Source organism: Pseudophryne corroboree, chromosome 2, assembly GCF_028390025.1.
Source record: "Pseudophryne corroboree isolate aPseCor3 chromosome 2, aPseCor3.hap2, whole genome shotgun sequence".
NCBI lineage: Eukaryota > Metazoa > Chordata > Amphibia > Anura > Myobatrachidae > Pseudophryne > Pseudophryne corroboree.
Window position 1 is genome coordinate 137,308,141 of NC_086445.1, and position 22,724 is coordinate 137,330,864.

General features: G+C 45.4%; 1 protein-coding gene across 1 annotated transcript in view; it reads right to left on the bottom strand.

Annotated features, from left to right (window-relative positions):
* Positions 1–22,724, bottom strand: part of KATNAL1 (katanin catalytic subunit A1 like 1) — a 241,402-nt gene that overhangs the window by 3,883 nt on the left and 214,795 nt on the right. Inside the window, exon 10 of the mRNA XM_063951747.1 lies at positions 10,471–10,597. Coding sequence (XP_063807817.1) covers positions 10,471–10,597 — 127 coding nt within the window. The remainder of the gene's footprint in view (positions 1–10,470; positions 10,598–22,724) is intronic.

Sequence of the window (22,724 nt, forward strand, 5' to 3'; positions counted from 1 at the left end):
AATGCAAAAATGGCCACTCCCAAAGCCAGTGACAATCTTTGGACAGCACACAGCGCACCTACAGCTGCCCTTTATTCATGAATGTTCCATATCTAATCCTTTGCTCTACAAAGCTTTCTGTGATAACAATAAAGGCTACAGTGTACATTCTGTGCTATGGTTGGAACAGACACACCCGCATACTGTAGGGTTCAGTATGGTATGCCGGCAGTCGGGCTCCCGGCGACCAGCATACCGGCGCCGGGAGCCCGACCGCAGGCTTACCGACAGTGTGGCGAGTGCAAATGATCCCCTTGCGGGCTCGCTGCGCTCACCACGCTACGGGCATGGTGGCGCGCTACGCGCACCACGCTATTTTATTCTCCCTCCAGGGGGGTCGTGGACCCCCACGAGGGAGAATAAGTGTTGGTATGCCGGCTGACGGGATTACGGCGCCGGTATACTGTGCGCCGGGATCCCGTCAGTCGGCATACTGAAGACCACCCCATACTGTATATATATATTTTGCAAATGTAGAAATAAACATTAGCCGATATCAGCAAAACCAGCTAAGGGGTGAAGATTTGCACCTGGACAAGCCATCTTGCCAGGGCTGGATTAAGGGTCACATGAGTAGCGATGGCCATCAATGGTCAGAAACCATCAATGGTCACCCATCGATAGTATATCATTTTTCTATGGAGGAGGTTCAAATAGTATCCTGTCATCGATGGTAACTGTGGTCCCGATGGTTTAATTTTCACGCTTGCACGGCAGCCACTCCCTGCATCTTACTGCCATTTTGTCTTATTATCTAAACTGCCCTTTTATCTTAGGCCTATTTTTCCAATACTTGTATGGATACCTCCATGCTGTAATGCTCTGCATTGTAATGTCACAGTTGTATTGCACAACATACACTGTACTTATTTTCATTATACTTCCTCTTGCTCTTTCGTCTCCAGCCATGCTAAGTAGGTGTAAGTGAGGAAGACGAGGGTGTGTGTCTGGGTGTAAAGGAGGAAGATGCAGGTGTGTGCCTGGGTGTAAGGGAGGAAGATGTGGGTGGGTGTCTAGTGAGGAAGATGTGGCTGTGTGCCTACGTGCAAGTGAGGAAGTTGCAAGTGTGTTACTGGGTGTAAGTGAGGAAGAAGTGAGGAAGATGTGGGTGCGTGACTGCGTATAAGTGAGAAGTTGCAGGTGTGTGTCTCGGGGTCAATGAGGAAGATGTGGATGTGTGTCTGGGTGTAAGTGAGAAACATGTGGGTGTAAGTGAGGATGATGTGTGTCTGGGTGTAAGTGAGGAAGATGCGGGTATGTGCCTGGGTGTAAGTGAGGAAGATGTGGATGTGTGTCTAGGTGTAAGTGAGGAAGATGCGGGTATGTGCCTGGGTGTAAGTAAGGAAGATGTGGATGTGTGTCTGGGTGTAAGTGAGAAACATGTGGGTGTAAGTGAGGATGATGTGTGTCTAGGTGTAAGTGAGGAAGATGCGGGTATGTGCCTGGGTGTAAGTGAGGAAGATGCGGGTATGTGCCTGGGTGTGAGGAAGATGCGGGTATGTGCCTGGGTGTAAGTGAGGAAGATGCGGGTATGTGTCTGGGTGTAAGTGAGGAAGATGCGGGTATGTGCCTGGGTGTAAGTGAGGAAGATGTGGATGTGTGTCTAGGTGTAAGTGAGGAAGATGCGGGTATGTGCCTGGGTGTAAGTGAGAAACATGTGGGTGTAAGTGAGGATGATGTGTGTCTAGGTGTAAGTGAGGAAGATGCGGGTATGTGCCTGGGTGTAAGTGAGGAAGATGTGGATGTGTGTCTAGGTGTAAGTAAGGAAGATGTGGGTGTGTGTATAGTGAGGAAGATGTGGGTGTGTGTCTAGGTGTAAGTGAGGAAGTTGTGGATGTGTGTCTGGGTGTCAGTGAGGAAGTTGTGGATGTGTGTCTGCGTGTAAGTGATAAAGATGAGGATGTGTGTCCAGGTGTAAGTGAGGAAGTTGTGGATGTGTGTGCAGGTGTAAGTGAGGAAGTTGTGGATGTGTGTCTGGGTGTCAGTGAGGAAGATGAGGATCTGTGACTGGGTGTAAGTGAGGAAGTTGTGGATATGTGTCTAGGTGCAAGTGAGAAAGATGCAGTCTGTGTCTGGGTGTAAGTAAGGAAGATGTGTCTGGGTCTAAATGAGAAAGATGTGGACGTGTGTCTGGGTGTAAGTAAGGAAGATGAGGGTGTGTGTCTAGTGAGGAAGATGTTTTATTATTATTATTTTATTTATTTATTGTTTTATTTTTATTATTTTATTATTATTATTATTATTATTATTGGTTTCACTTGTAGTAGTCCTATAGTTAAGTTCAATGGTGTAGGCTGTGCAAAGCCGTTTGGCTGTGCATTTACTATCTAAGCGTGCATTTTGTCAAAGCGTGATAAAGTTGCCACATAGCAGCGTTCCATCAGCGTTCAATCGAAGTGAAAAAGAAAGAAAACAGAAGCACACCAATCTAACAAAACAAAGAAAACTGAAGAACTAGTAACAAATGTGAGTCACTTCGCAGATCACACACCTCCTGATTGTTCCATCTGATTAAATAGCACGGAACTACCTTACTTGGACAATTCAAAAACCATCCATTTCACCTACAAATGTTTGTATCTGTATTATTGTAATTTTGTTTTTTAAGCACAGCTGCACCAATGTAATTTTACCTGCAAACACTTAAAACATCTAACATAATTACCATCGCTTCTTAAACCTCTCACAATCCTTTCATTTCTTACACTCCAGATACATTTCTGCACCCACTTTATCTACGCTTTTGACTCATTTCATACTAAATCTACACCCATTGAGCCTACACTGCTTTTCTCACCTGCATTTCTGCAATTCTTCTGCTCTGATTCCCTTACAGTCTCCTCTCCTACTTCCACTTTCCCTCAACCTATTTACCTACTTAACACTATGTCAAGGCTTTCTTATACTCCCCACATCACTCAGCGTCTACCTAATAATGTATCTTTATCCTTCCCCCCTAGTCTCCTACACCTCCTCATCTGTCACCCCTCCATCCCTCTGTTTCCTTCCCCCTCCTTTCCTGTTACCCCACTTTCATTCACCTCTGCCCCATGGTCCTGCTACCCCACAACTCAGCCCTGCTCCCTCTCTCCCTTCCCTATCACCTCCCCACACCCCCATCCACATCACACTGACCTCCCTCCCTGCCCACCTCCTGCAGTTTCCCCTCCTAGCTCAGGCACCCGCACCATTACCACTCTCTCATCATCCCTGCCCTCAAAGTTAATCTCACCTCATTGCTACAGCAACCCTGATAATCTCATTCACATCTCTCCCACAAACTCATACCCCCTATGTTGTGCCCTCTGGAATGCCAGATCTGTTTGTAATAAAATGGTCCCCACTCATGACCTTTTCATTTCCAACTCCCTACACATACTAGCCATTACTGAAACTTGGATTATGCCCTCTGACACTACTTCTCCTGCTGCTCTCTCTGCTGGGGGCCTCACATTCACACACACACCCCGACCTGGTGGTCGCCATGGGGGTGGTGTTGGGGTCCTTTTACCTTCTAGTTACTCCTACCAACTCATACCACCAGAACCATCTCTTACATTCTCTACATTTGAGGTCCATACTATACGCCTCTTCCAACCAGTACATCTTAGAGTAGCTGTCATTTACCGCCCCCCTGGCACTGCTTCCAAATTTATCGACAACTTTGCTTCCTGGCTTCCTCACTTCCTCTCTTCTGACATTCCCTCCATTATCCTAGGCGATTTCAACATCCCTATTGACATCCCCACACAATCCCCTGCCACTAAACTCCTTAACCTCACCTCTTCACTTGGTCTCTCCCAGTGGACCTCCTCACCCTCCCATGTTAATGGGAGCTCACTGGATCTGGTCTTCACTCACCGCTGTGATATTTCTGATTTTTCCAACTCCCCATTTCCCCTCTCTGACCACCACCTGCTCTCCTTTAACCTATCTCTCTCGACTTCCCCATCTCTACCTCCTAAGGCTACCATCACTAAGCATAACATTGAAGCTATTGACACCACATACCTTTCCTCCTTGTTTGACTCACTTCTCTCTCCTATTCTCTCTCTCTCATGCCCTAAACAAGCCACTTCCACATACAATGCATCCCTTACTTCTGCTCTTGACTCTGTTGCTCCACCAACCACTATTCACCCTTGCAAATTAACACCTCAACCCTGGCACACCAAATGCACCAGATATCTGCAAAAATGCTCACGTACTGCTGAGTGACACTGGAGGAAATCACGCTCTAAGGCAGACTTCCTCCATTTCAAACTTATGCTCTCATCCTTCAGTGCTGCCCTTTCTCTTGCTAAACAGTCATACTTCAAGAACCTCATCTCCTCCCAGTCTTCCAACCCCCGGCGCCTCTTTACCACTCTCAACTCACTCCTCTGCTCACCTGCACCTCGTCTCCCTTCCTCACTCTCTGCTCTTGACTTTGCCACTTTCTTCACATCCAAAATTGACTCCATACGTCAGCACATCACATCACACCAGACCATCAGTAACCAGCCTTCTCCCATCCCTTACCAACCCTCCCCATCCCTCGCACCAACTCTGATATCTTTCTCCCATGCATCTGGAGAGGACGTCATGGCCCTCATTCGTTCCTGTCCCCTCACCACCTCCCCACTTGACCCTATCCCCTCCCGCCTCCTCCGCTACCTCTCTCCTTCTGCTTGTTCCCATCTTTCCCACCTTCTCAATCTCTCCCTTTCATCAGGCACTGTCCCCTCTGCCTTCAAGCATGCACTCATCCCTCCTATTCTTAAAAAAACCTACCCTTGATCCAAACACTCTCTCCAACTACCGACCCATCTCTCTCCTCCCTTTTGCCTCCAAACTCCTTGAGCGTATTGTCTACAACCGCCTTACTTCCTTTATTTCCTCGCACTCACTGCTTGACACATTCTAGTCTGGCTTCCGTCCTCTCCACTCCACTGAAACTGCCCTAACAAAAGTATGCAATGACCTCCATGCTGCTAAATCTAAGGGACACTACTCTCTACTTATTCTACTGGATCTCTCTGCTGCTTTTGACACTGTGGATCATCCTCTATTACTGCAAATCCTTCACTCCATTGGTCTGCGTGACACTGCCCTTTCTTGGCTGTCCTCCTACCATTCTGACCGTTCATTCTCTGTCTCCTCTCATGACTCCACCTCCCCCTCACTCCACTAACTGTAGGGGTACCCCAAGGTTCTGTCCTTGGTCCTCTTCTCTCTCTATACATCCTCACTAGGTAAGCTCATTAGTTCTTTAGGTTTCCAATATCATCTCTATGCTGATGACACTCAAATCTATCTTTCCTCTCCAGACCTCTCCCCTGCTCTCCTCACTCGTATCTCCAACTGTCTCTCTGCTAGCTCTTCCTGGATGTCCCAGCGCTTTCTTAAACCTAACATGTCTAAGACCGAGCTGATCATCTTCCCTCCATTCCGCATAACCTCACCTCCTACAATCTCATTATCTATTGATGGCACTACTATCTCCTCTAGCCCCCAAGTGCGCTGTGTTGGAGTAATCCTTAACTCCTCCCTCTCCTTCAAACCACACATTCAGCACCTCTCACAAACCTGCCGTTTTCATCTAAAAAATATTTCCAGGATCAGACCCTTTCTGACCCAGGATGCTACTAAGACTCTTATCCACTCACTGGTCATCTCCAGACAGGACTACTGTAATCTCCTCCTGACTGGCATTCCTGACAAATACCTCTCTCCACTCCAATCTATCCTCAATGCTGCTGCCCGGTTCATCTTCCTCACCAAACGCACTACGTCCACCTCTCCTCTCTTACTAGACCTTCACTGGCTCCCCTTCCCTTTCAGAATACATTTCAAGCTTCTCACACTTGCTTACAAAGCCCTCACCCACTCCTCTCCCATCTACATCTCTGATCTTATCTCCCTTTACACTCCCACCCGTCCTCTTCGCTCTGCTAATGCACGCGGACTCTCCTGCCTACGGATTACTTCCTTCCACTCCTACCTCCAAGATTTTTCACGTGCTGCACCACTTCTCTGGAATTCCCTACCTCTCCCCCTCAGACTCTCCACCTCTCTACAAAACTTCAAACGGGCTCTCAAGACCCACTTCTTCGCCAAACCCAGCCAAATCTCATCCTAGCCCTCTGTTCCACGCTCTCTATGTACCACGTCTGTGTCACCCCTGTCTGTCTACCCCTCCCCTTTAGAATGTAAGCTCTCACGAGCAGGGCTCTCTTCCCTCGTGTGCTTATCCTTTTCTTACTTTAATAATATTCAACTGCACCAAATCCAGCAGTCTTCTGCCACCTGATACTTATTCCAGTGTCATCTGCTGATGTAGCTATGTTTATTTACCCTGTACTTGTCCTACATTGTCGTCAACTGTAAGTTGCTGTTTTCCTGCTTGATTATTTGTTTATGTACTCTGTAATTGGGCGCTACAGATCCCTTGTGGCGCCATATAAATAAAGGATAATAATAATAATAATGTGGGTGTATGCCTAGTTGCAAGTGAGGAAGATGTGGATGTGTGACTGGGTGTAAGTGAGGAAGTTGCAAGTGTGTGACTGGGTGTAAGTTAGGAAGAAGTGAGGAAGATGTGGGTGTGCGACTGTGTATAAGTGAGAAGTTGCAAGTGCGTGTCTAGGGGTCAATGAAGAAGATGTGGATGTGTGTCTGGGTGTAAGTGAGGAAGCTGCGTGTGTGTGCCGAGGTGTAAGTGAGGAAGATGTGGATGTGTGTCTGGGTGTAAGTGAGGAAGATGTGGATGTGTGTCTGGGTGTAAGTGAGGCAGATTTGGAGGGGTGTCTGGGTGTAAGTGAGAAAGATGTGGATGTGTGTCTAGGTGTAAGTGCGGAAGATGTGGGTGTGTGTGTATGGTGAGGAAGATGTGGTTGTGTGTCTAGATGTAAGTGAGGAAGATGCGCGTATGTTCCTGGGTGTTAGTGAGAAAGATGTGGATGTGTGTCTGCGTGTAAGTGAGGAAGATGTGGATGTGTGTGTAAGTGAGGAAGTTGTGGATGTGTGTCTGGGTGTAAGTGAGGATTATGCGGGTGTGTGTCTGCGTGTAAGTGAGGAAGATGCGGGTGTGTGCCTGGGTGTAAGTGAGGAAGATGTGGATGTGTGTCTAGGTACAAGTGAGAAAGATGCAGTCTGTGTCTTGAGTGTAAGTGATGAAGATGTGGATGTGTGTCTGGGTGTAAGTGAGGAAGATGTAGAAGTATGTCTGGGTGTAAGTGAGGAAGATGTGGGTGTGCGACTGCGTATAAGTGAGAAGTTGCAAGTGCGTGTCTAGGGGTCAATGAGGAAGATGTGGATGTGTGTCTGGGTGTAAGTGAGGAAGATGTGGGTGTGCGACTGCGTATAAGTGAGAAGTTGCAAGTGCGTGTCTAGGGGTCAATGAGGAAGATGTGGATGTGTGTCTGGGTGTAAGTGAGGAAGATGCGTGTGTGTGCCTGGGAGTAAGTGAGGAAGTTGTGGATGTGTGTCTGGGTGTAAGTGAGGAAGTTGTGGATGTGTGTCTGGGTGTAAGTGAGGCAGATTTGGGGGGGTGTCTGGGTGTGAGGAAGATGCGGGTGTGTGTCTAGGTGTAAGTGAGGAAGATGCGGGTATGTGCCTGGGTGTAAGTGAGAAAGATGTGGATGTGTGTCTGGGTGTAAGTGAGGAAGATGCAGGTGTGTGTCTGCGTGTAAGTGAGGAAGATTTGAGTGTGTGTCTAGGTGTAAGTGAGGAAGATGCGGGTATGTGCCTGGGTGTAAGTGAGGAAGATGTAGATGTGTGTCTGCGTGTAAGTGAGGAAAATGTAGATGTGTGTGTAAGTGAGGAAGTTGTGGATGTGTGTGTAAGTGAGGAAGATGTGGATGTGTGTCTGGGTGTAAGTGAGGAAGATGTGGAAGTATGTCTGGGTGTAAGTGAGTAATATGTGGATGTGTCTAGGTGTAAGTGAGGAAGATGTGGATGTGTGTCTAGGTATAAGTGAGGAAGATGTGAATGTGTGTAAGGTGTAAGTGAGGAAGTTGTGGATGTGTGTCTGGGTGTAAGTGAGGAAGATGTGGATGTATGCCTAGGTGTAAATGAGGAGGTTGTGGATGTGTGTCTGGGTGTCAGTGAGGAAGATGCGGGTCTGTGACTGGGTCTAAGTGAGGAAGTTGTGGATGTGTGTTGGGTGTCAGTGAGGAAGTTGTGCATGTGTGTCTAGGTGTAAGTGAGGAAGATGTGGGTGTGTGTCTAGGTATAAGTGAGGAAGATGTGAATGTGTGTAAGGTGTAAGTGAGGAGGTTGTGGATGTGTGTCTGGGTGTCAGTGAGGAAGATGCGGGTCTGTGACTGGGTCTAAGTGAGGAAGTTGTGGATGTGTGTTGGGTGTCAGTGAGGAAGTTGTGCATGTGTGTCTAGGTGTAAGTGAGGAAGATGTGGATGTGTGTCTAGGTGCAAGTGAGAAAGATGCAGTCTGTGTCTGGGTGTAAGTGAGGAAGATGTGGGTGTGTGTCCGGGTTAAGTGAGGAAGATGTGGGTGTGTGTCTAGGTGCAAGTGAGAAAGATGCAGTCTGTGTCTGGGTGTAAGTGAGGAAGATGTGGATGTGTGTGTAAGTGAGGAAGTTGTGGATGTGTGTCTGGGTTTAAGTGAGGAAGATGCAGTTGTGTGTCTGGGTGTACTGTACGTAAGTGAGGAAGATGCGGATGTGTGTGTGGGAGTGAAGAATTGTGGATGTGTGCCTGAGTGTAAGTGAGGAAGGGGCGTGTGTGTGTGTGTGTGTGTGTGTGTGTGTGTGTGTGTGTGTGTGTGTGTGTCTGGGTGTCAGTGAGGAAGATGTGGATGTGTGCCAAGGTGTAAATGTGGAAGTTGTGGATGTGTGTCTGGGTGTAAGTAAGTGAGGAAGTTGTGGATGTGTGTCTGGGTGTAAGTAAGTGAGGAAGTTGTGGATGTGTGCCTAGGTGTAAATGTGGAAGTTGTGGATGTGTGTCTGGGTGTAAGTAAGTGAGGAAGTTGTGGATGTGTGTCTGGGTGTCAGTGAGGAAGATGCGGGGGTGTGTCTGTGTGTAAGTGAGGAAGATGTGGGTGTGTGTCTGGGTGAAGTTAGGAAGATGAAGGTGTGTGTCTGGGTGTAAGTGAGGAAGATGTGGATGTGTCTCTAGGTGTGAGGAAGATGTGGGTGTTTGTCTAGGTGTGAGGAAGATGTGGGTGTTTGTCTAGGTGTGAGGAAGATGTGGGTAGGTGTCTAGGTGTAAGTGAGACAGATGTAGGTGTGTGTGTGTGGGTGTGAGTGAGGCAGATGAAGGTATGTGTCTGGGTGTAAGTGAGGAAAATGCGGGTGTGTGTCTAGGTGTAAGTGAGACAGATGTAGGTGTGTGGGTGTGAGTGAGGCAGATGAAGGTGTGTGTCTGTGTGTAAGTGAGGAAGATGTGGATGTGTGTCTGGGTGTAAGTGAGGAAGATGTGGAAGTATGTCTGGGGGTAAGTGAGTAATATGTGGATGTGTCTAGGTGTAAGTGAGGAAGTTGTGGATATGTGTCTGGGTGTAAGTGAGGACGATGCAGTTGTGTGCCTGGGTGTACTGTACGTAAGTGAGGAAGTTGCGGATGTGTGTGTGGGAGTGAGGAATTGTGGATGTGTGCCTGGGTGTAAATGAGGAAGATGTGGATGTGCAGCTAGGTGTAAGTGAGGAAGATGTGGGTGTGTGTCTAGGTGTAAGTGAGGCAGCTGAAGGTGTGTGTCTGGGTGTAAATGAGGAAGATGTAGATGTGTGTCTGAGTGTAAGTGAGGCAGATGAAGGTGTGTGTCTGGGTGTAAGTGAGGAAGATGTGGGTGTGTGTCCGGGTTAAGTGAGGAAGATGTGGGTGTGTGTCTAGGTGTAAGTGAGGAAGATGAAGGTGTGTGTCTGGGTGTAAGTGAGGAAGATGTGGATGTGTCTCTAGGTGTGAGGAAGATGTGGGTGTTTGTCTAGGTGTGAGGAAGATGTGGGTAGGTGTCTAGGTGTAAGTGAGACAGATGTAGGTGTGGGTAGGTGTCTAGGTGTAAGTGAGACAGATGTAGGTGTGTGTGTGTGGGTGTGAGTGAGGCAGATGAAGGTATGTGTATGGGTGTAAGTGAGGAAGATGTGGGTGTGTGTCTGTGTGTAAGTGAGGAAGATGTAGGTGTGTGTCTGGGTGTAAGTGAGGAAAATGTGGGTGTGTGTCTGTGTGTAAGTGAGGAAGATGTGGGTGTGTGTCTAGGTGTAAGTGAGGAAGATGAAGGTGTGTGCGTTGGTTTATGTGAGGAAGATAAAGAGAAGCATTTACACAAAATGAAATATGTGTAGAACATCTTTTCAGGTTCATAAATAACCCTGGTGAATCTTATTTCTTTATTAAAAAAAACAAAAACCACACATTAATTATGAAAAATGATGCTGCTTCACAGAAATATGACTTCTACAAAAGGTCAACAAGCATCAGAAGTTTTAATAATGTACCTGCAGACATTCGTTATATCGGCCCCAGAATACCCCTCAATCTTCTCAGCAATGACCTCAAGGTTCACTTCAGGTTCCAGCTCAACTTCTTTTAGGTTTATCTTCAGCAGCTCAGCTCTTCCAGTAGCTGTGACAGCGGGAGAAAGAATTAGCTTTCCACTTACTGATTGTTGAAGCTCTTCTAATTTGGGCTGGACTTTTATCAACACAAGCTAATTTTTTTTTTAGACTCAAAGTTTATGTTATAATGTCATTAAATATCATGCGGCTTGCACACAAGTGAAATGTTTCACTAAATTGCCAACCAATTAAGGCAGGTGAAATTGCAGCAAACAAGGATCATTAATAAGATACATATAATAAGCTCATTATCATTGGAATCTATAGACCAGAGCCTCCCAAACGTTTTTAACACTGCTGGATGGTTGAAACTTTTCCCATTCAGACCTCTTGTGCCTCTATACGGGTGGTATTCATGTGACCGGCGGTCAGCTGACCGACAGTCACATGTCCTCCTCCACCATCCCGACGGCTCACTTTCCCGATGGTTGGCATGCCGACCAACAGGGACTATTTCCACTCGTGGGTGTCCACGACACCCATAGAGTGGCAATAGAACCCGTGGCGACCGCAGGTCGCCACCGAGCCCGCAGCGTGGCAAGCACAGCGAGCCGCAAGGGGCTTGCTGCACTCGCCCCTCCCCGCCGGGATCCCGGCATTGGTAAGCTGACCGGAGGTCTCCTAACCGCCGGTCAGCCGTACTACACCTCTCTATACAGAGTGTGTTAATAGCAGCACTCACCTGATCCAAGTACCCCACCCCCACCTTACCAAATTACCTCCCTTACTATACAATTCAGTCAAGGTTATTTAATTTCCATCTATACTCAAGAACCCTCTGAGCCCTTGGTCACATTACTCTGTGACTGAAGCAATTATAACCAATCAAAAATAATAAAATTAGGCAGGCGGAGGTTGACCATTACGGTTGTGCCTAGGGGAGTCCTCACCCCTAAATCTGGCACTGTGGAGCATAAACTACTATAAAGAAGCCCACTTAATAATAATAATAATAATAATTTTATTTGTATAGCGGGTTTTCCCGTAGGACTCAATGTCGCATTACAGACATCAGAAACATGGCGCATTGTACAAGGATTTGGTATAATAGAAAATAGAAAACCATACAGAAATAATTAAGAACAAAAGAAACCTAGAGAGCACAGTAAGCATGTAGCAGGGTTCATGCGAGATGCAGATATTTGGGTAATAACTTCTACGGGTCATATATTCCACCCACAAAAAGGTGCCAGATGCGGCAGCCATCTTGGGCAGACTATGTAGGATGACCATGTGTGGAATAAGTCACGCCTAGTAGACATTTCCCCACTGTAATTTGGCTGGACCAATATGCAATATATGGCACTCTCCCTCATGTATAAAATTCTTATTTATTTATGGATTGCAGCTTGCCAGATCTTTAGGGAAGATTCAGTTAAGGGCCAGGTCATCCAGTTGCCTTGAGTGATCGCCTTCTGCACACTATATTACGGTACTGTAAACCCCGTCTACTTCTGCTCACATGTCTGGATATTATGGTACTATAAACCCCCACCTACTTCTGTTCACATCTCTGAAGTGCACGGATCAAAACCAGAATAAGTTTATTGGCCAGGTATACTTCCGCACACCGACGAACATAACACAGACTCCATTATGGCCGAGTAAAACAGGATCAGCAACTCACGGGGAAGATTACATTTTTTCAGCTGCCATAGGAAGTCTTTGCTGAGCTTTTCTGACAATAGCGTGAATGTTGGGCCCCCACTTAAGGATACGTGAAAAATTTGACCGCAAGAACTTAAAGGAGCCCACACAATATTGGCAGCTATTATAAGTGGGGGCACAAGGGCTGGGCCCCTCCTAAAATCCACAACCATCTCTACAGTTTTAAGTGGATTAAGCTCCAGATTGTTCCTGCAGCACCACAGGGCAAAGTGGTCCACATCTCTCCTATAAACGGACTCGTCCCCATCCTTAATTAAGCCAATAACAGTGGTGTCATCCGCAAATGTCAACAATTTCCTGGATTGCTCCCCAGTGGTACACTCATTAGTATATAGTGAAAAAAGCAATATATATTGGACGCACCCTTGCTTTCACATACTGTTTCCTGTCCATCAGGAAATCAACAATCCATTTACAGGTGGATAATGGAACCCCACATTTTAACAAGTTGGAGAACAATATCTGTCGAACAATCGTGTTAAATTATGAATTTAAATCATCATTAATACCACAACATCATGCAGGACCTTGTGCTAATCTGAATATCCCATTGTCTGTGTGTTAATAACCAGTCTGCTTTTATTACAGTGTTTTACAATTAAAAAGCACTGCAGAATATGCTGGGAGCCTGGCACTACATAAACATTAACATGAATCAGTTAATATGGTGACATACTGTTCTTAAATCAACATGACAACATCATTGGATAATCTTACAGAACCAGGACACACATATCTCATAGAACCTGAACATAAATAATACATAAAAGGAGGATATTACCATTTATTTATTAATGACACAGAGCAATTAATGTACATAATACCTGACAACAGGCCCACTATTTAGTATTAGAAGTAAATACACTGTATTAGAGAGGGATGTCAATGGCATGTCAACCAAGCACATATAATAACCCATGTACAAACAAAACAGAATTATTCAACCCGTCATTAGCTACAGGAGTAATTCCAGAGGACTGGAAAAGAGCGAACGTAGTCCCACTGCACAAAAGTGGAAGCCAGGAAGAGGCAAACAACTACAGACCAGTGAGTCTTACATCAGTAGGGAAATTGATGGAAACACTCTTAAAAGAAAGAGTTGTAGACTATCTCAAATCCAGCAATTAACAGGATCCCAAACAGCATGGATTCACTGGGTGGAGATCATGTCAAACAAATCTTATTGACTTTTTTGACTGTGTGTTTATAGTGATGGATAAAGGTGGAACCGTGGATATAACTTATCTAGACTTTAGTAAGACTTTTGATACTGTTCCACATCGCAGACTGCTAAATAAACTTGAAGGCTTGGGATTGAATACTAGGATTATTGAATGTATAAGATCTTGGTTGCAGGATAGAAAACAGCTGTTGTAAATGCAGTGCATTCACAGGAGGGAAATGTTACCAGTGGAGTACCCCAGGGATCTGTACTTGGACCAGTGCTTTTTAATATCTTTATTGGTGACATTGCAAATGGCATTAAAGGGAAAGTATGCCTTTTTGCAGATGACACAAAGGTATGCAACAGGGTAGACACACTAGGTGGGGTAAAACAAATGATTGATGATCTAGGTAGACAAGAGGAATGGTCAAGAGTGTGGCAATTACAGTTTAATGCCAAAAAATGCAAAATCATGCACTTGGGTCTCAAAAATCCAAAGGCTAAATATAGTATTAATGGCACTATACTGGAAACTACTACGGAGGAAAGGGATCTAGGAGTCACTATTTCAGGTGACTTAAAGGCAGGTAAGCAATGTAACAAAGCAGTGAGGAAGGCTAGTCAGATGCTTGGCTGCATTGAGAGCGGAATCAGCAGCAGAAAGAATGAAGAAATAATGCCACTGTATAGGTCATTGGTACGGCCTCATCTAGAATACGGTGTTCAATTCTGGAGGCCATATCTTCAAAAGGATATTAATATACATTAGAGACTGTACAAAGAAGGGCAACTAAAATGGTGCATGGACTACATCACAAAACATACCCAGAAAGACTAAGAAATCTCAATATGTATAGTTTGGAGCAGAGAAGCGAAAGGGGGGACATGATAGAAACTTTCAAATATATCAAGGGTTTTAACAAAGTCCAGGAGGGAAACATTCTCCAAATGAAGAGAAGCAATAGGACACGAGGACATGCACTGAGACTGGAGGGGGGAAGGTTCAGGGAAAATTTGAGGAAAAATTACTTCACAGAAAGGGTAGTGGACAAGTGGAATAGCCTCCCATTAGAGGTGGTAGAGGCTAAGACAGTAGAGCAATTTATACATGCATGGGATAGACATAAGGATATCCTTACAAAGAAATAAGGATCAAATAAGGTTTGAGTTAAAAATATGGTGGAAAAAAAAAAGGGGAGACTAGATGGGGCGAGTGGTTCTTATCTGCCATCAAATTCTATGTTTCTATAACACATGTAACAGCAGTGACAAGCACCACATATGACATACATGTAAAAGCAGTGTCCCCCCAGATACCATACAGGACTCTGAGATCCCCATTATCATACTTGCTAACTGTAGCAGACATCATTGGGTCATTCCCAAATACTGTACCTCAGGGCCCTACCAAGCTGCAATGACCAGGACAGATTAAGGCTGAGGCAAGGTCAATGGAGAACCTCGACCATACTCGACCACATACTGTACAGCATGGCTGCCAGCACAGCGACCTTCGCTAGACCCCGTACTCCTCACATGAGTCCATCCCTCAACATCACAAGCCACAATCATACTGACTCACAGGCCACCCCATTGCTAAAGAACACAAAGATCCATCAGCCCGGGTGACTGCCCATCACACTGGGACAAACTGCTACTGATTTTCTCCTAGTGATAGACAGTCTCATGCCTACAGTATGAATGAGACTGAAGAGTCCCTGGTGCTTGCAAGGTATCACAGGCACCAGTACACACTTTAATGCAATCACTGATTTTGCCACTCACCAGCATCTCCAATTCCATTTGTCACCCCCCTTAGCTCATGGTGCCCCCCTAGAGCAAGCTAGCACACCGCAGGGAGCAGTACCGCCCACTTTGGGAATCACCACTCTGGACTGTAAGCTATCAGGAGCAGGGACCTCTCTACCTTTTGTCTCACACTGCTCCTTCTTCGTCAACCTCATTTGTACGGCTTTAGTTTTGTGGTGCCTTACATATTATCAGTCAGGATGGGGTTGGAATAATTATCAAGATTACACAAAATGAATATTGGTTCAGCCCATTGCCTAAACAGGCCAGGTGTAAACTCACACAATGGGTGGTATCCAACTAGGTGTGGATCCGTTTTCAGTGGATCAAAATGGCCGGATATCGCAATTTTTGACCGACTCATCATCACCGTATCCATTTAGGGTTAAATTTGATCCATCGAAAACGGACCCGCAATTGCACGAAAACACATGGGATTGGGGATAAGTCCCCGATCCCATGTGTTATGACTGTTCCAGCAGGCCACTTATTGCGGATTATGCTTCGGTGCCAGCATCGAGGGGAAGAGCGTGTCACATCGGGGCTAATAGGATAGCCTCTGGAGATACAATTACCCGCGGTCATTGACCACGGATAATTGGATACCCCCTAATGTATCAGTGCTGCATTCACAGAAATACAGTTCAATTCCAAACACACACGTTCAAACTAATACTTTTATAATCTTACCCTTAAGGATATTCATAAAAACTATTATGTTAATCATACTGTCTGCAATTTATTCTTTTCAGCACATTGTATAAACTCTTGCCAAGCTCCTTACTTCTAAATCTTTCTTTCATGTGCGATGTGAGATGAACGTGAGTAAAATACATGCTGTATTTCACTCACAGGCAAAGACTGCTCTAGGGACAGGTGATTAGAAATAGAGGAGAGGATGAGCAAGGGCAGGTGGGAGCAGAGACGGAGGGGGAAACCTTATATATTTCATAGTATCTGATGTCCAGTGTCTTGGAAGATTTAGAATCATTTCATAAATCCTCAGTCTTTCAGTCATTAAAAATATTGCATAAAGACAAATGATCAACTAGTTAAAGGTTACCCAACTCACCCGCCCCTACTAGTTACTGTAAGGGTTTTGTAAGGCTTTTGACACTGACACACATTGCAGATAGTTAAATAAACTTGAAGGCTTGGGATTGGATTGTAAGACGGTTGAATGGAACCTGGTTGCAGGATAGGAAACAGAGAGTTGTAGTAAATGGAGTGCATTCTACGGATGAAAATGTTACCAGTGGAGTACCCCAGGGATCTGTACTTGGACCAGTGCTTTCTAGTATCTTTACTGTTGACATTGCAAATGGTACTGAAGGGAAAGTGTGCCTTTTTGCAGATGACACAAATGTATGCTGATCTATGTAGATTAGATGAATGGTCAAGAGTGTGGCAATTATAGTTTAATGCCAAATAATGCAAAATCATGCACTTGGGTCTTAAAAACCCAAATATTAAATATAGTATTAACAGTACTATAATGGAATCTACAGAGGAGGAAAGGAATCTAGGTGTCACTATTTCAGATGACTTAAAGGCAGGTAAGCAATTTAACAAAGAGATAAGGAAGACAAGTCAGATGCTTGGTTGCATAGGGAGAGGAATCCGCAGCAGAAAGACAGAAGTAATAACGGCCTCATCTAGAATACTGTGTTCAGTTCTGGAGGCCATATATCCAGAATTATATAAATACATTAGAGAGTGTAGAAAGAAGGGCAACTAAATGGTGCATGGCCTACATCACATAACTTACCTGGAAAAATTAAAAGATCTTAATATGTATAGTTTGGAGCAGAGAAGGGAAAGGGGGGACATGATAGAAACTTTCAAATATACCAAGGGTTTTAATAAGGTGCAGGAGGGAAACATTCATCAAAGGAAAAAAAGTATCAGAACATGAGGAAATGCACTGAGACAGGAGGTTCAGGTTCATGGGAAATTTGAGGAAAAAATATTTTCACTGAAAGGGTAGTGGATAAATGGAACAGCCTCCCATCAGAGGTGGTAGAGGCGAATACAGTAGACCAATTTAACGATGCTTGGGATAGGCATAAGGATATCCTTACAAAGAATCAAGCAAGGATCAAATAGATTTTTTTTAGGATAAGTTTAAAAAAGGAGCAGACTAGATGGACCAAGTGGTTCTTATCTGCCGACATATTCTCTGTTTCTATATTTCTAAGGTATTATGGAGGGCTCAACCAATATTTATGTATATTCAGCCTGCCAATACATTAATAACTAGTGGAAACTTTTGGGAAGAATGTATCTCAGTCATGTCAGTGGTTCCTAGTAAGTAGACAGAAATGAAGTGATGTCACTTGTTCCTGTTAAGCAAATGGGAATTAAGTACCTCAGCGGTGTAACTGGTTCCTTGTAAATAGATAGGAGCGAATTATCTCAGGGATAAGACTGGTTTCTAGCGAATAGATTATAGATTGGCATAAAGTGTGTCATTCATATCTGTACTTCCTAAGTGGATAGATGGGAATGAACTACCTCAGTGATGTCTCAGGTCACAGTGAATAGATAGAAATGAATTACCTCAGAGATGTCAATGGTTCCTAGTGAATAGATTATAATGAAAGAAACATTGCAGCAATGTCACGAATTCCTATCTATTCATAGGAACTAAACACCTTAGTGCATACCCTCTGACCCTTTTCATCAGGTACCTGGGCTTATCTCTTAAATCTTAAATTAATAATTGCAGTCACCTGTGTCCAAACCTTATGAATTCACTAGTTCAACAAAGGTGATGGCAATTATAAATTAGGAGTGTAGCCCAGGAGAAGGTTATTTTGAACCTGATGGAAGGGGTCACATTGGAGGGTCTGTAAGGGAAGTCACTGGTACTGAGTAAATAGATGGGACTGAAATTCCTCAGTGACATCAATGGATCATAATAACTTAATAGTCGTCATGTTCATGAATCAGCTCAGTTGTGTGTACAGTAGGTGATGGGTGCCCTTTATTAAAGACAGAGGAGCTGTCATCTCACCAGCAATAATGCACTCTCCATGCTATTAGCCAATCAAAAATATACAGAATCCCAAATGCTCACTCAATTGATCAAAGAAGTAACTCATTCACAACCTGCATTTCACAAGCCCATAGATATTTAGAGAGTATATACCTGTATTATATATGGAATGATCTATTGCACAGGTTCTCAAACTCGGTCCTCAGGACCCCACACAATGCATGTATTGCAGGTCTCTTCACAGAATCACAAGTGAAATAATTTGCTCCACTTGTGGACCTTTTAAAATGTGTCAGTGAATAATGAATACACCTGTGCACTTGCTGGGTTACCTGCAAAACATGCACTGTGTGGGGTCCTGAGGACCGAGTTTGAGAACCACTGATCTATTGAATTTCACATAGTACAGCACATTTCCCTCATGTCAGCAATAAGTTCTAAAATACATTTATTTAAGAAAAAGACACCTATCTGTAATGCATTTTAACGGAGTGTTATAAGCTATAACAAATGTGACAACAAAATAGGAAATAGCTGGGGCAACAGGTGAAGATTTGGTAGGCCCCCCGTTGTCCATCACTCTAGAATCATGGGTCTTCAACCTGTGGCCCTCCAGCTGCTGTTAAACTACATGTCCCAGCATGCCCTGCCACAGTTTTGCTATTAAGGTATGCTAAAACTGAGGCAGGGCATGCTGGGATGTGTAGTTCCACAGCAGCTGGAGGGCCGCAGGTTGAAGACCCATGCTCTAGATGGTCTGTTTCTTCACTAAGGGGCAGATTCAATTGCATGCCAACTGCATCTGCAGCTCGCACTGCACTTCTATAGGTCAGTATCAGGCTGATTTTGATAGGCTGGAAGTACTGTAATTGAATTTGCCCCTCAGTGCTTGAATTTTGACAATTGCATTATTTTAACACTTTTGTGTTCCTGTGTGTACCAGTTTTCCACTTGCCTACAGCTTTCCACTTATGGATTAGTGGTCAGACACTGGTAAAGTCACTAGCTCAATGTACTGGTGTATATCCACCCTGGAAACCAGGTGTTGATCTACACTTTGGGGCTTATTCTGAATTACAAACAAGATAAAAGCAAGTAAATTTGTATCTGAAACAAACCAGGGGGGTAATTCCAAGTTGATCGCAGCAGGAAATTTTTTAGCAGTTGGGCAAAACCATGTGCACTGCAGGGGAGGCAGATATAACATGTGCAGAGAGAGTTAGATTTGGGTGGGTTATTTTGTTTCTGTGCAGGGTAAATGCTGGCTGCTTTATTTTTACACTGCAATTTAGATTGCAGATTGAACACACCACACCCAAATCTAACTCTCTCTGCACGTTATATCTGCCTCCCCTGCAGTGCAAATGGTTTTGCCCAACTGCTAAAAAATTTCCTGCTGCGATCAACTTAGAATTACCCCCCATGTTACATTGCAAGGGGTGCAAATACATTATTTATTTAGTTTTTTTTGCATGCAGGTTAAATACCGGTTGCTTTTGCATGTACTGTAGCCCACAAATACCGGACAGCTTTATTTGAACATTGCAATTTACATTCCCAGTCCGAACACGCGCCCCTCAAATCTAAATATCTCTGCACCTTTTACATCTATCCAGGGCCGGTTCTGCGGCTTTGCGCGCCCCGGGCGGCAATGGGGGGCGTGGCTTCGTGCAGGGGGTGTGGTCATTTACGCCCCCTGTACAGACTGAAATGTGCCCCCCGCTGCCGCTGGCCGCTGTAAAGCCCTTCATGGAGAGGTCCTTTAATGGCGGTGCGCGATGATGTCATCGCGCACCGCACAGTAAAGGACCTCTCCACGAAGGGAAACTCTAGTTTCCCTTCACAGCGGCCAGCGGCAGCGGGGGGCACAGCAGCAGCGGATCTTGCCCTGGTGCGGCGCCCTCCGGAAGGCGGCGCCCCGGGCAAAAGTCCTGCTTGCCCATGGCAAGATCCGCTACTGCATCTATCCCACCGGCAGGGCAGCAAGGTTTTACCATGGCGCACAGTTACTTGCTCTTTCTTCCTATGCTCGCAACTCAGAATGAGCCTCTTTACGCTAATATATAACGTGAATGCGGAGTTGCCCTTAACACCCTTGCATGGGTATTCTCTATGAAATCTGTTGGTGCATGTACTGTAGTAATGTATTAGCTAAGGGAAATGAACAGGGATTAAACCAGCCACCCAAGCTGCAGAGCAGACCAGTGGCCAAATAATCAGCTGTCCAGACATTTGATGGGCAAGCTAACGGATGGCATCACAAGGTACAGAAAGGTATCTGCTGTCTGCAGAAAATAGGGACAGATGTATTAAGCCTGGAGAAGGGATAATAGGATTTTGGTACCTACCGGTAAATCCTTTTCTCCTAGTCCGTAGAGGATGCTGGGGACTCCAAAAGGACCATGGGGTATAGACGGGATCCGCAGGAGCTTGGGCACACTGAAAAGACTTAAACTGGGTGTGAACTGGCTCCTCTCTCTATGCTCCTCCTCCAGACCCCAGTTATAGGAACTGTGCCCAGGAGAGACGGACATTTCGAGGAAAGGATTTTTGTTTAAACTAAGGGCTACAAACATACCAGCCCACACCACAAACATACTGTACAACCGGAGTAACAGTAAACCAGATAACAGTATGAAGTAACAACAGCAACAAGCTGAAAACAAGAAATACACAACCCGTGTATAAACAAATTTTACCAGCAAGAAAACACTGCAAGTAACAGTCCGCACTGGGATGGGCGCCCAGCATCCTCTACGGACTAGGAGAAAAGGATTTACCGGTAGGTACCAAAATCCTATTTTCTCTTACGTCCTAGAGGATGCTGGGGACTCTAAAAGGACCATGGGGTTTATACCAAAGCTCCAGAACGGGCGGGAGAGTGCGGACGACTCTGCAGCACCGACTGAGCAAACGCAAGGTCCTCATCAGCCAGGGTATCAAACTTATAAAACTTAGCAAAAGTGCTTGAACCCGACCAAGTAGCTGCTCGGCAAAGCTGTAATGCCGAGACGCCTCGGGCAGCCGCCCAAGATGAGCCCACTTTCCTCGTAGAATGGGCTTTTACTGACTTCGGCACTGGTAGCCCGGCCGAAGAATGAGCCTGCTGAATCGTACTACAAATCCAGCGTGCAATAGTCTGTTTTGAAGCAGGATGACCAATCTTGTTGGAAGCATACAGGACAAACAGCGCCTCAGTTTTTCTGGCAACAGCTGTCCTAGTGACGTAGATCTTCAAAGCTCTCACAACATCCAGATATTTTGGAATCGCCACAGCCTCCGTAGCCACCGGGACCACAATAGGTTGGTTAATGTGAAATGAAGAAACCACCTTCGGCAGAAATTGTTGACGAGTCCTCAATTCCGCCCTATCCGAATGAAAAATCAAGTACGGGCTCTTATAAATAAGGCCGCCAACTCTGACACTCGCCTGGCAGACGCCAGCGCCAACAGCATAACTACTTTCCAAGTGAGAAATTTCAACTCAACCTTACGCAAATGTTCAAACCAGGAAGACATGAGAAACTGTAAGACCACATCAAGATCCCATGGAGCTACAGGAGGCACAAACGGAGGATTGATATGCATTACTCTTTTCAAAAAAGTCTGAACCTCTGGGAGGACAGCTAATTCTTTTTGAAAGAAAATAGACAAAGCCGAAATCTGCACTTTGATGGAGCCTAATTTCAGGCCTGCATCTACTCCCGCCTGCAAAAAGTGGAGAAAGCGACCCAAGTGAAAATCTTCCGCAGGAGCCATTTTAGACTCACACTAGGAAACATACTTTCTCCAAATACGGTGATAATGTTTCGCCGTAACCTCCTTCCTAGCCTTAATGAGAGTGGGAATGACCTCCCCGAGAATACCCTTACGAGCTAAGATCTGGCGCTCAACCTCCATGCCGTCAAACGCAGCCGAGGTAAGTCTGGAAACACGCATGGACCCTGTAACAACAGGTCCTCTCTTAGAGGAAGCGGCCAAGGATCTTCCACCAGTAATTCCTGAAGATCCGGGTACCAGGCCCTTCTTGGCCAATCTGGAACGACGAGAATCGCCTGAGCCCTTGCTCGTCGAATGATTTCCAGTACCTTTGGAATGAGAGGAAGTGGAGGGAACACATACACCGACTGGAACACCCACAGAGACACCAGGGCGTCCACTGCACTGGCTTGGGGGTCCCTTGACCTGGAACAATATCTCGGGAGCTTCTTGTTGAGACGAGACGCCATCATGCCGATCAACGGAATTCCCCAACGTTTTGTCACCTCTGCAAATACCTTTTGGTGAAGAGCCCACTCTCCCGGATGGAGATCGTGTCTGCTGAGGAAATCTGCTTCCCAATTGTCCACTCCCGGTAGGAAGACTGCTGACAGGGCGCTCACGTGTTGTTCCGCCCAGCGAAGGATTCTTGTGGCCTCCGCCATTGCCGCTCTGCTCCTTGTTCCGCCTTGATGGTTTATATGTGCCACCGCTGTGATGTTGTCTCACTGTACC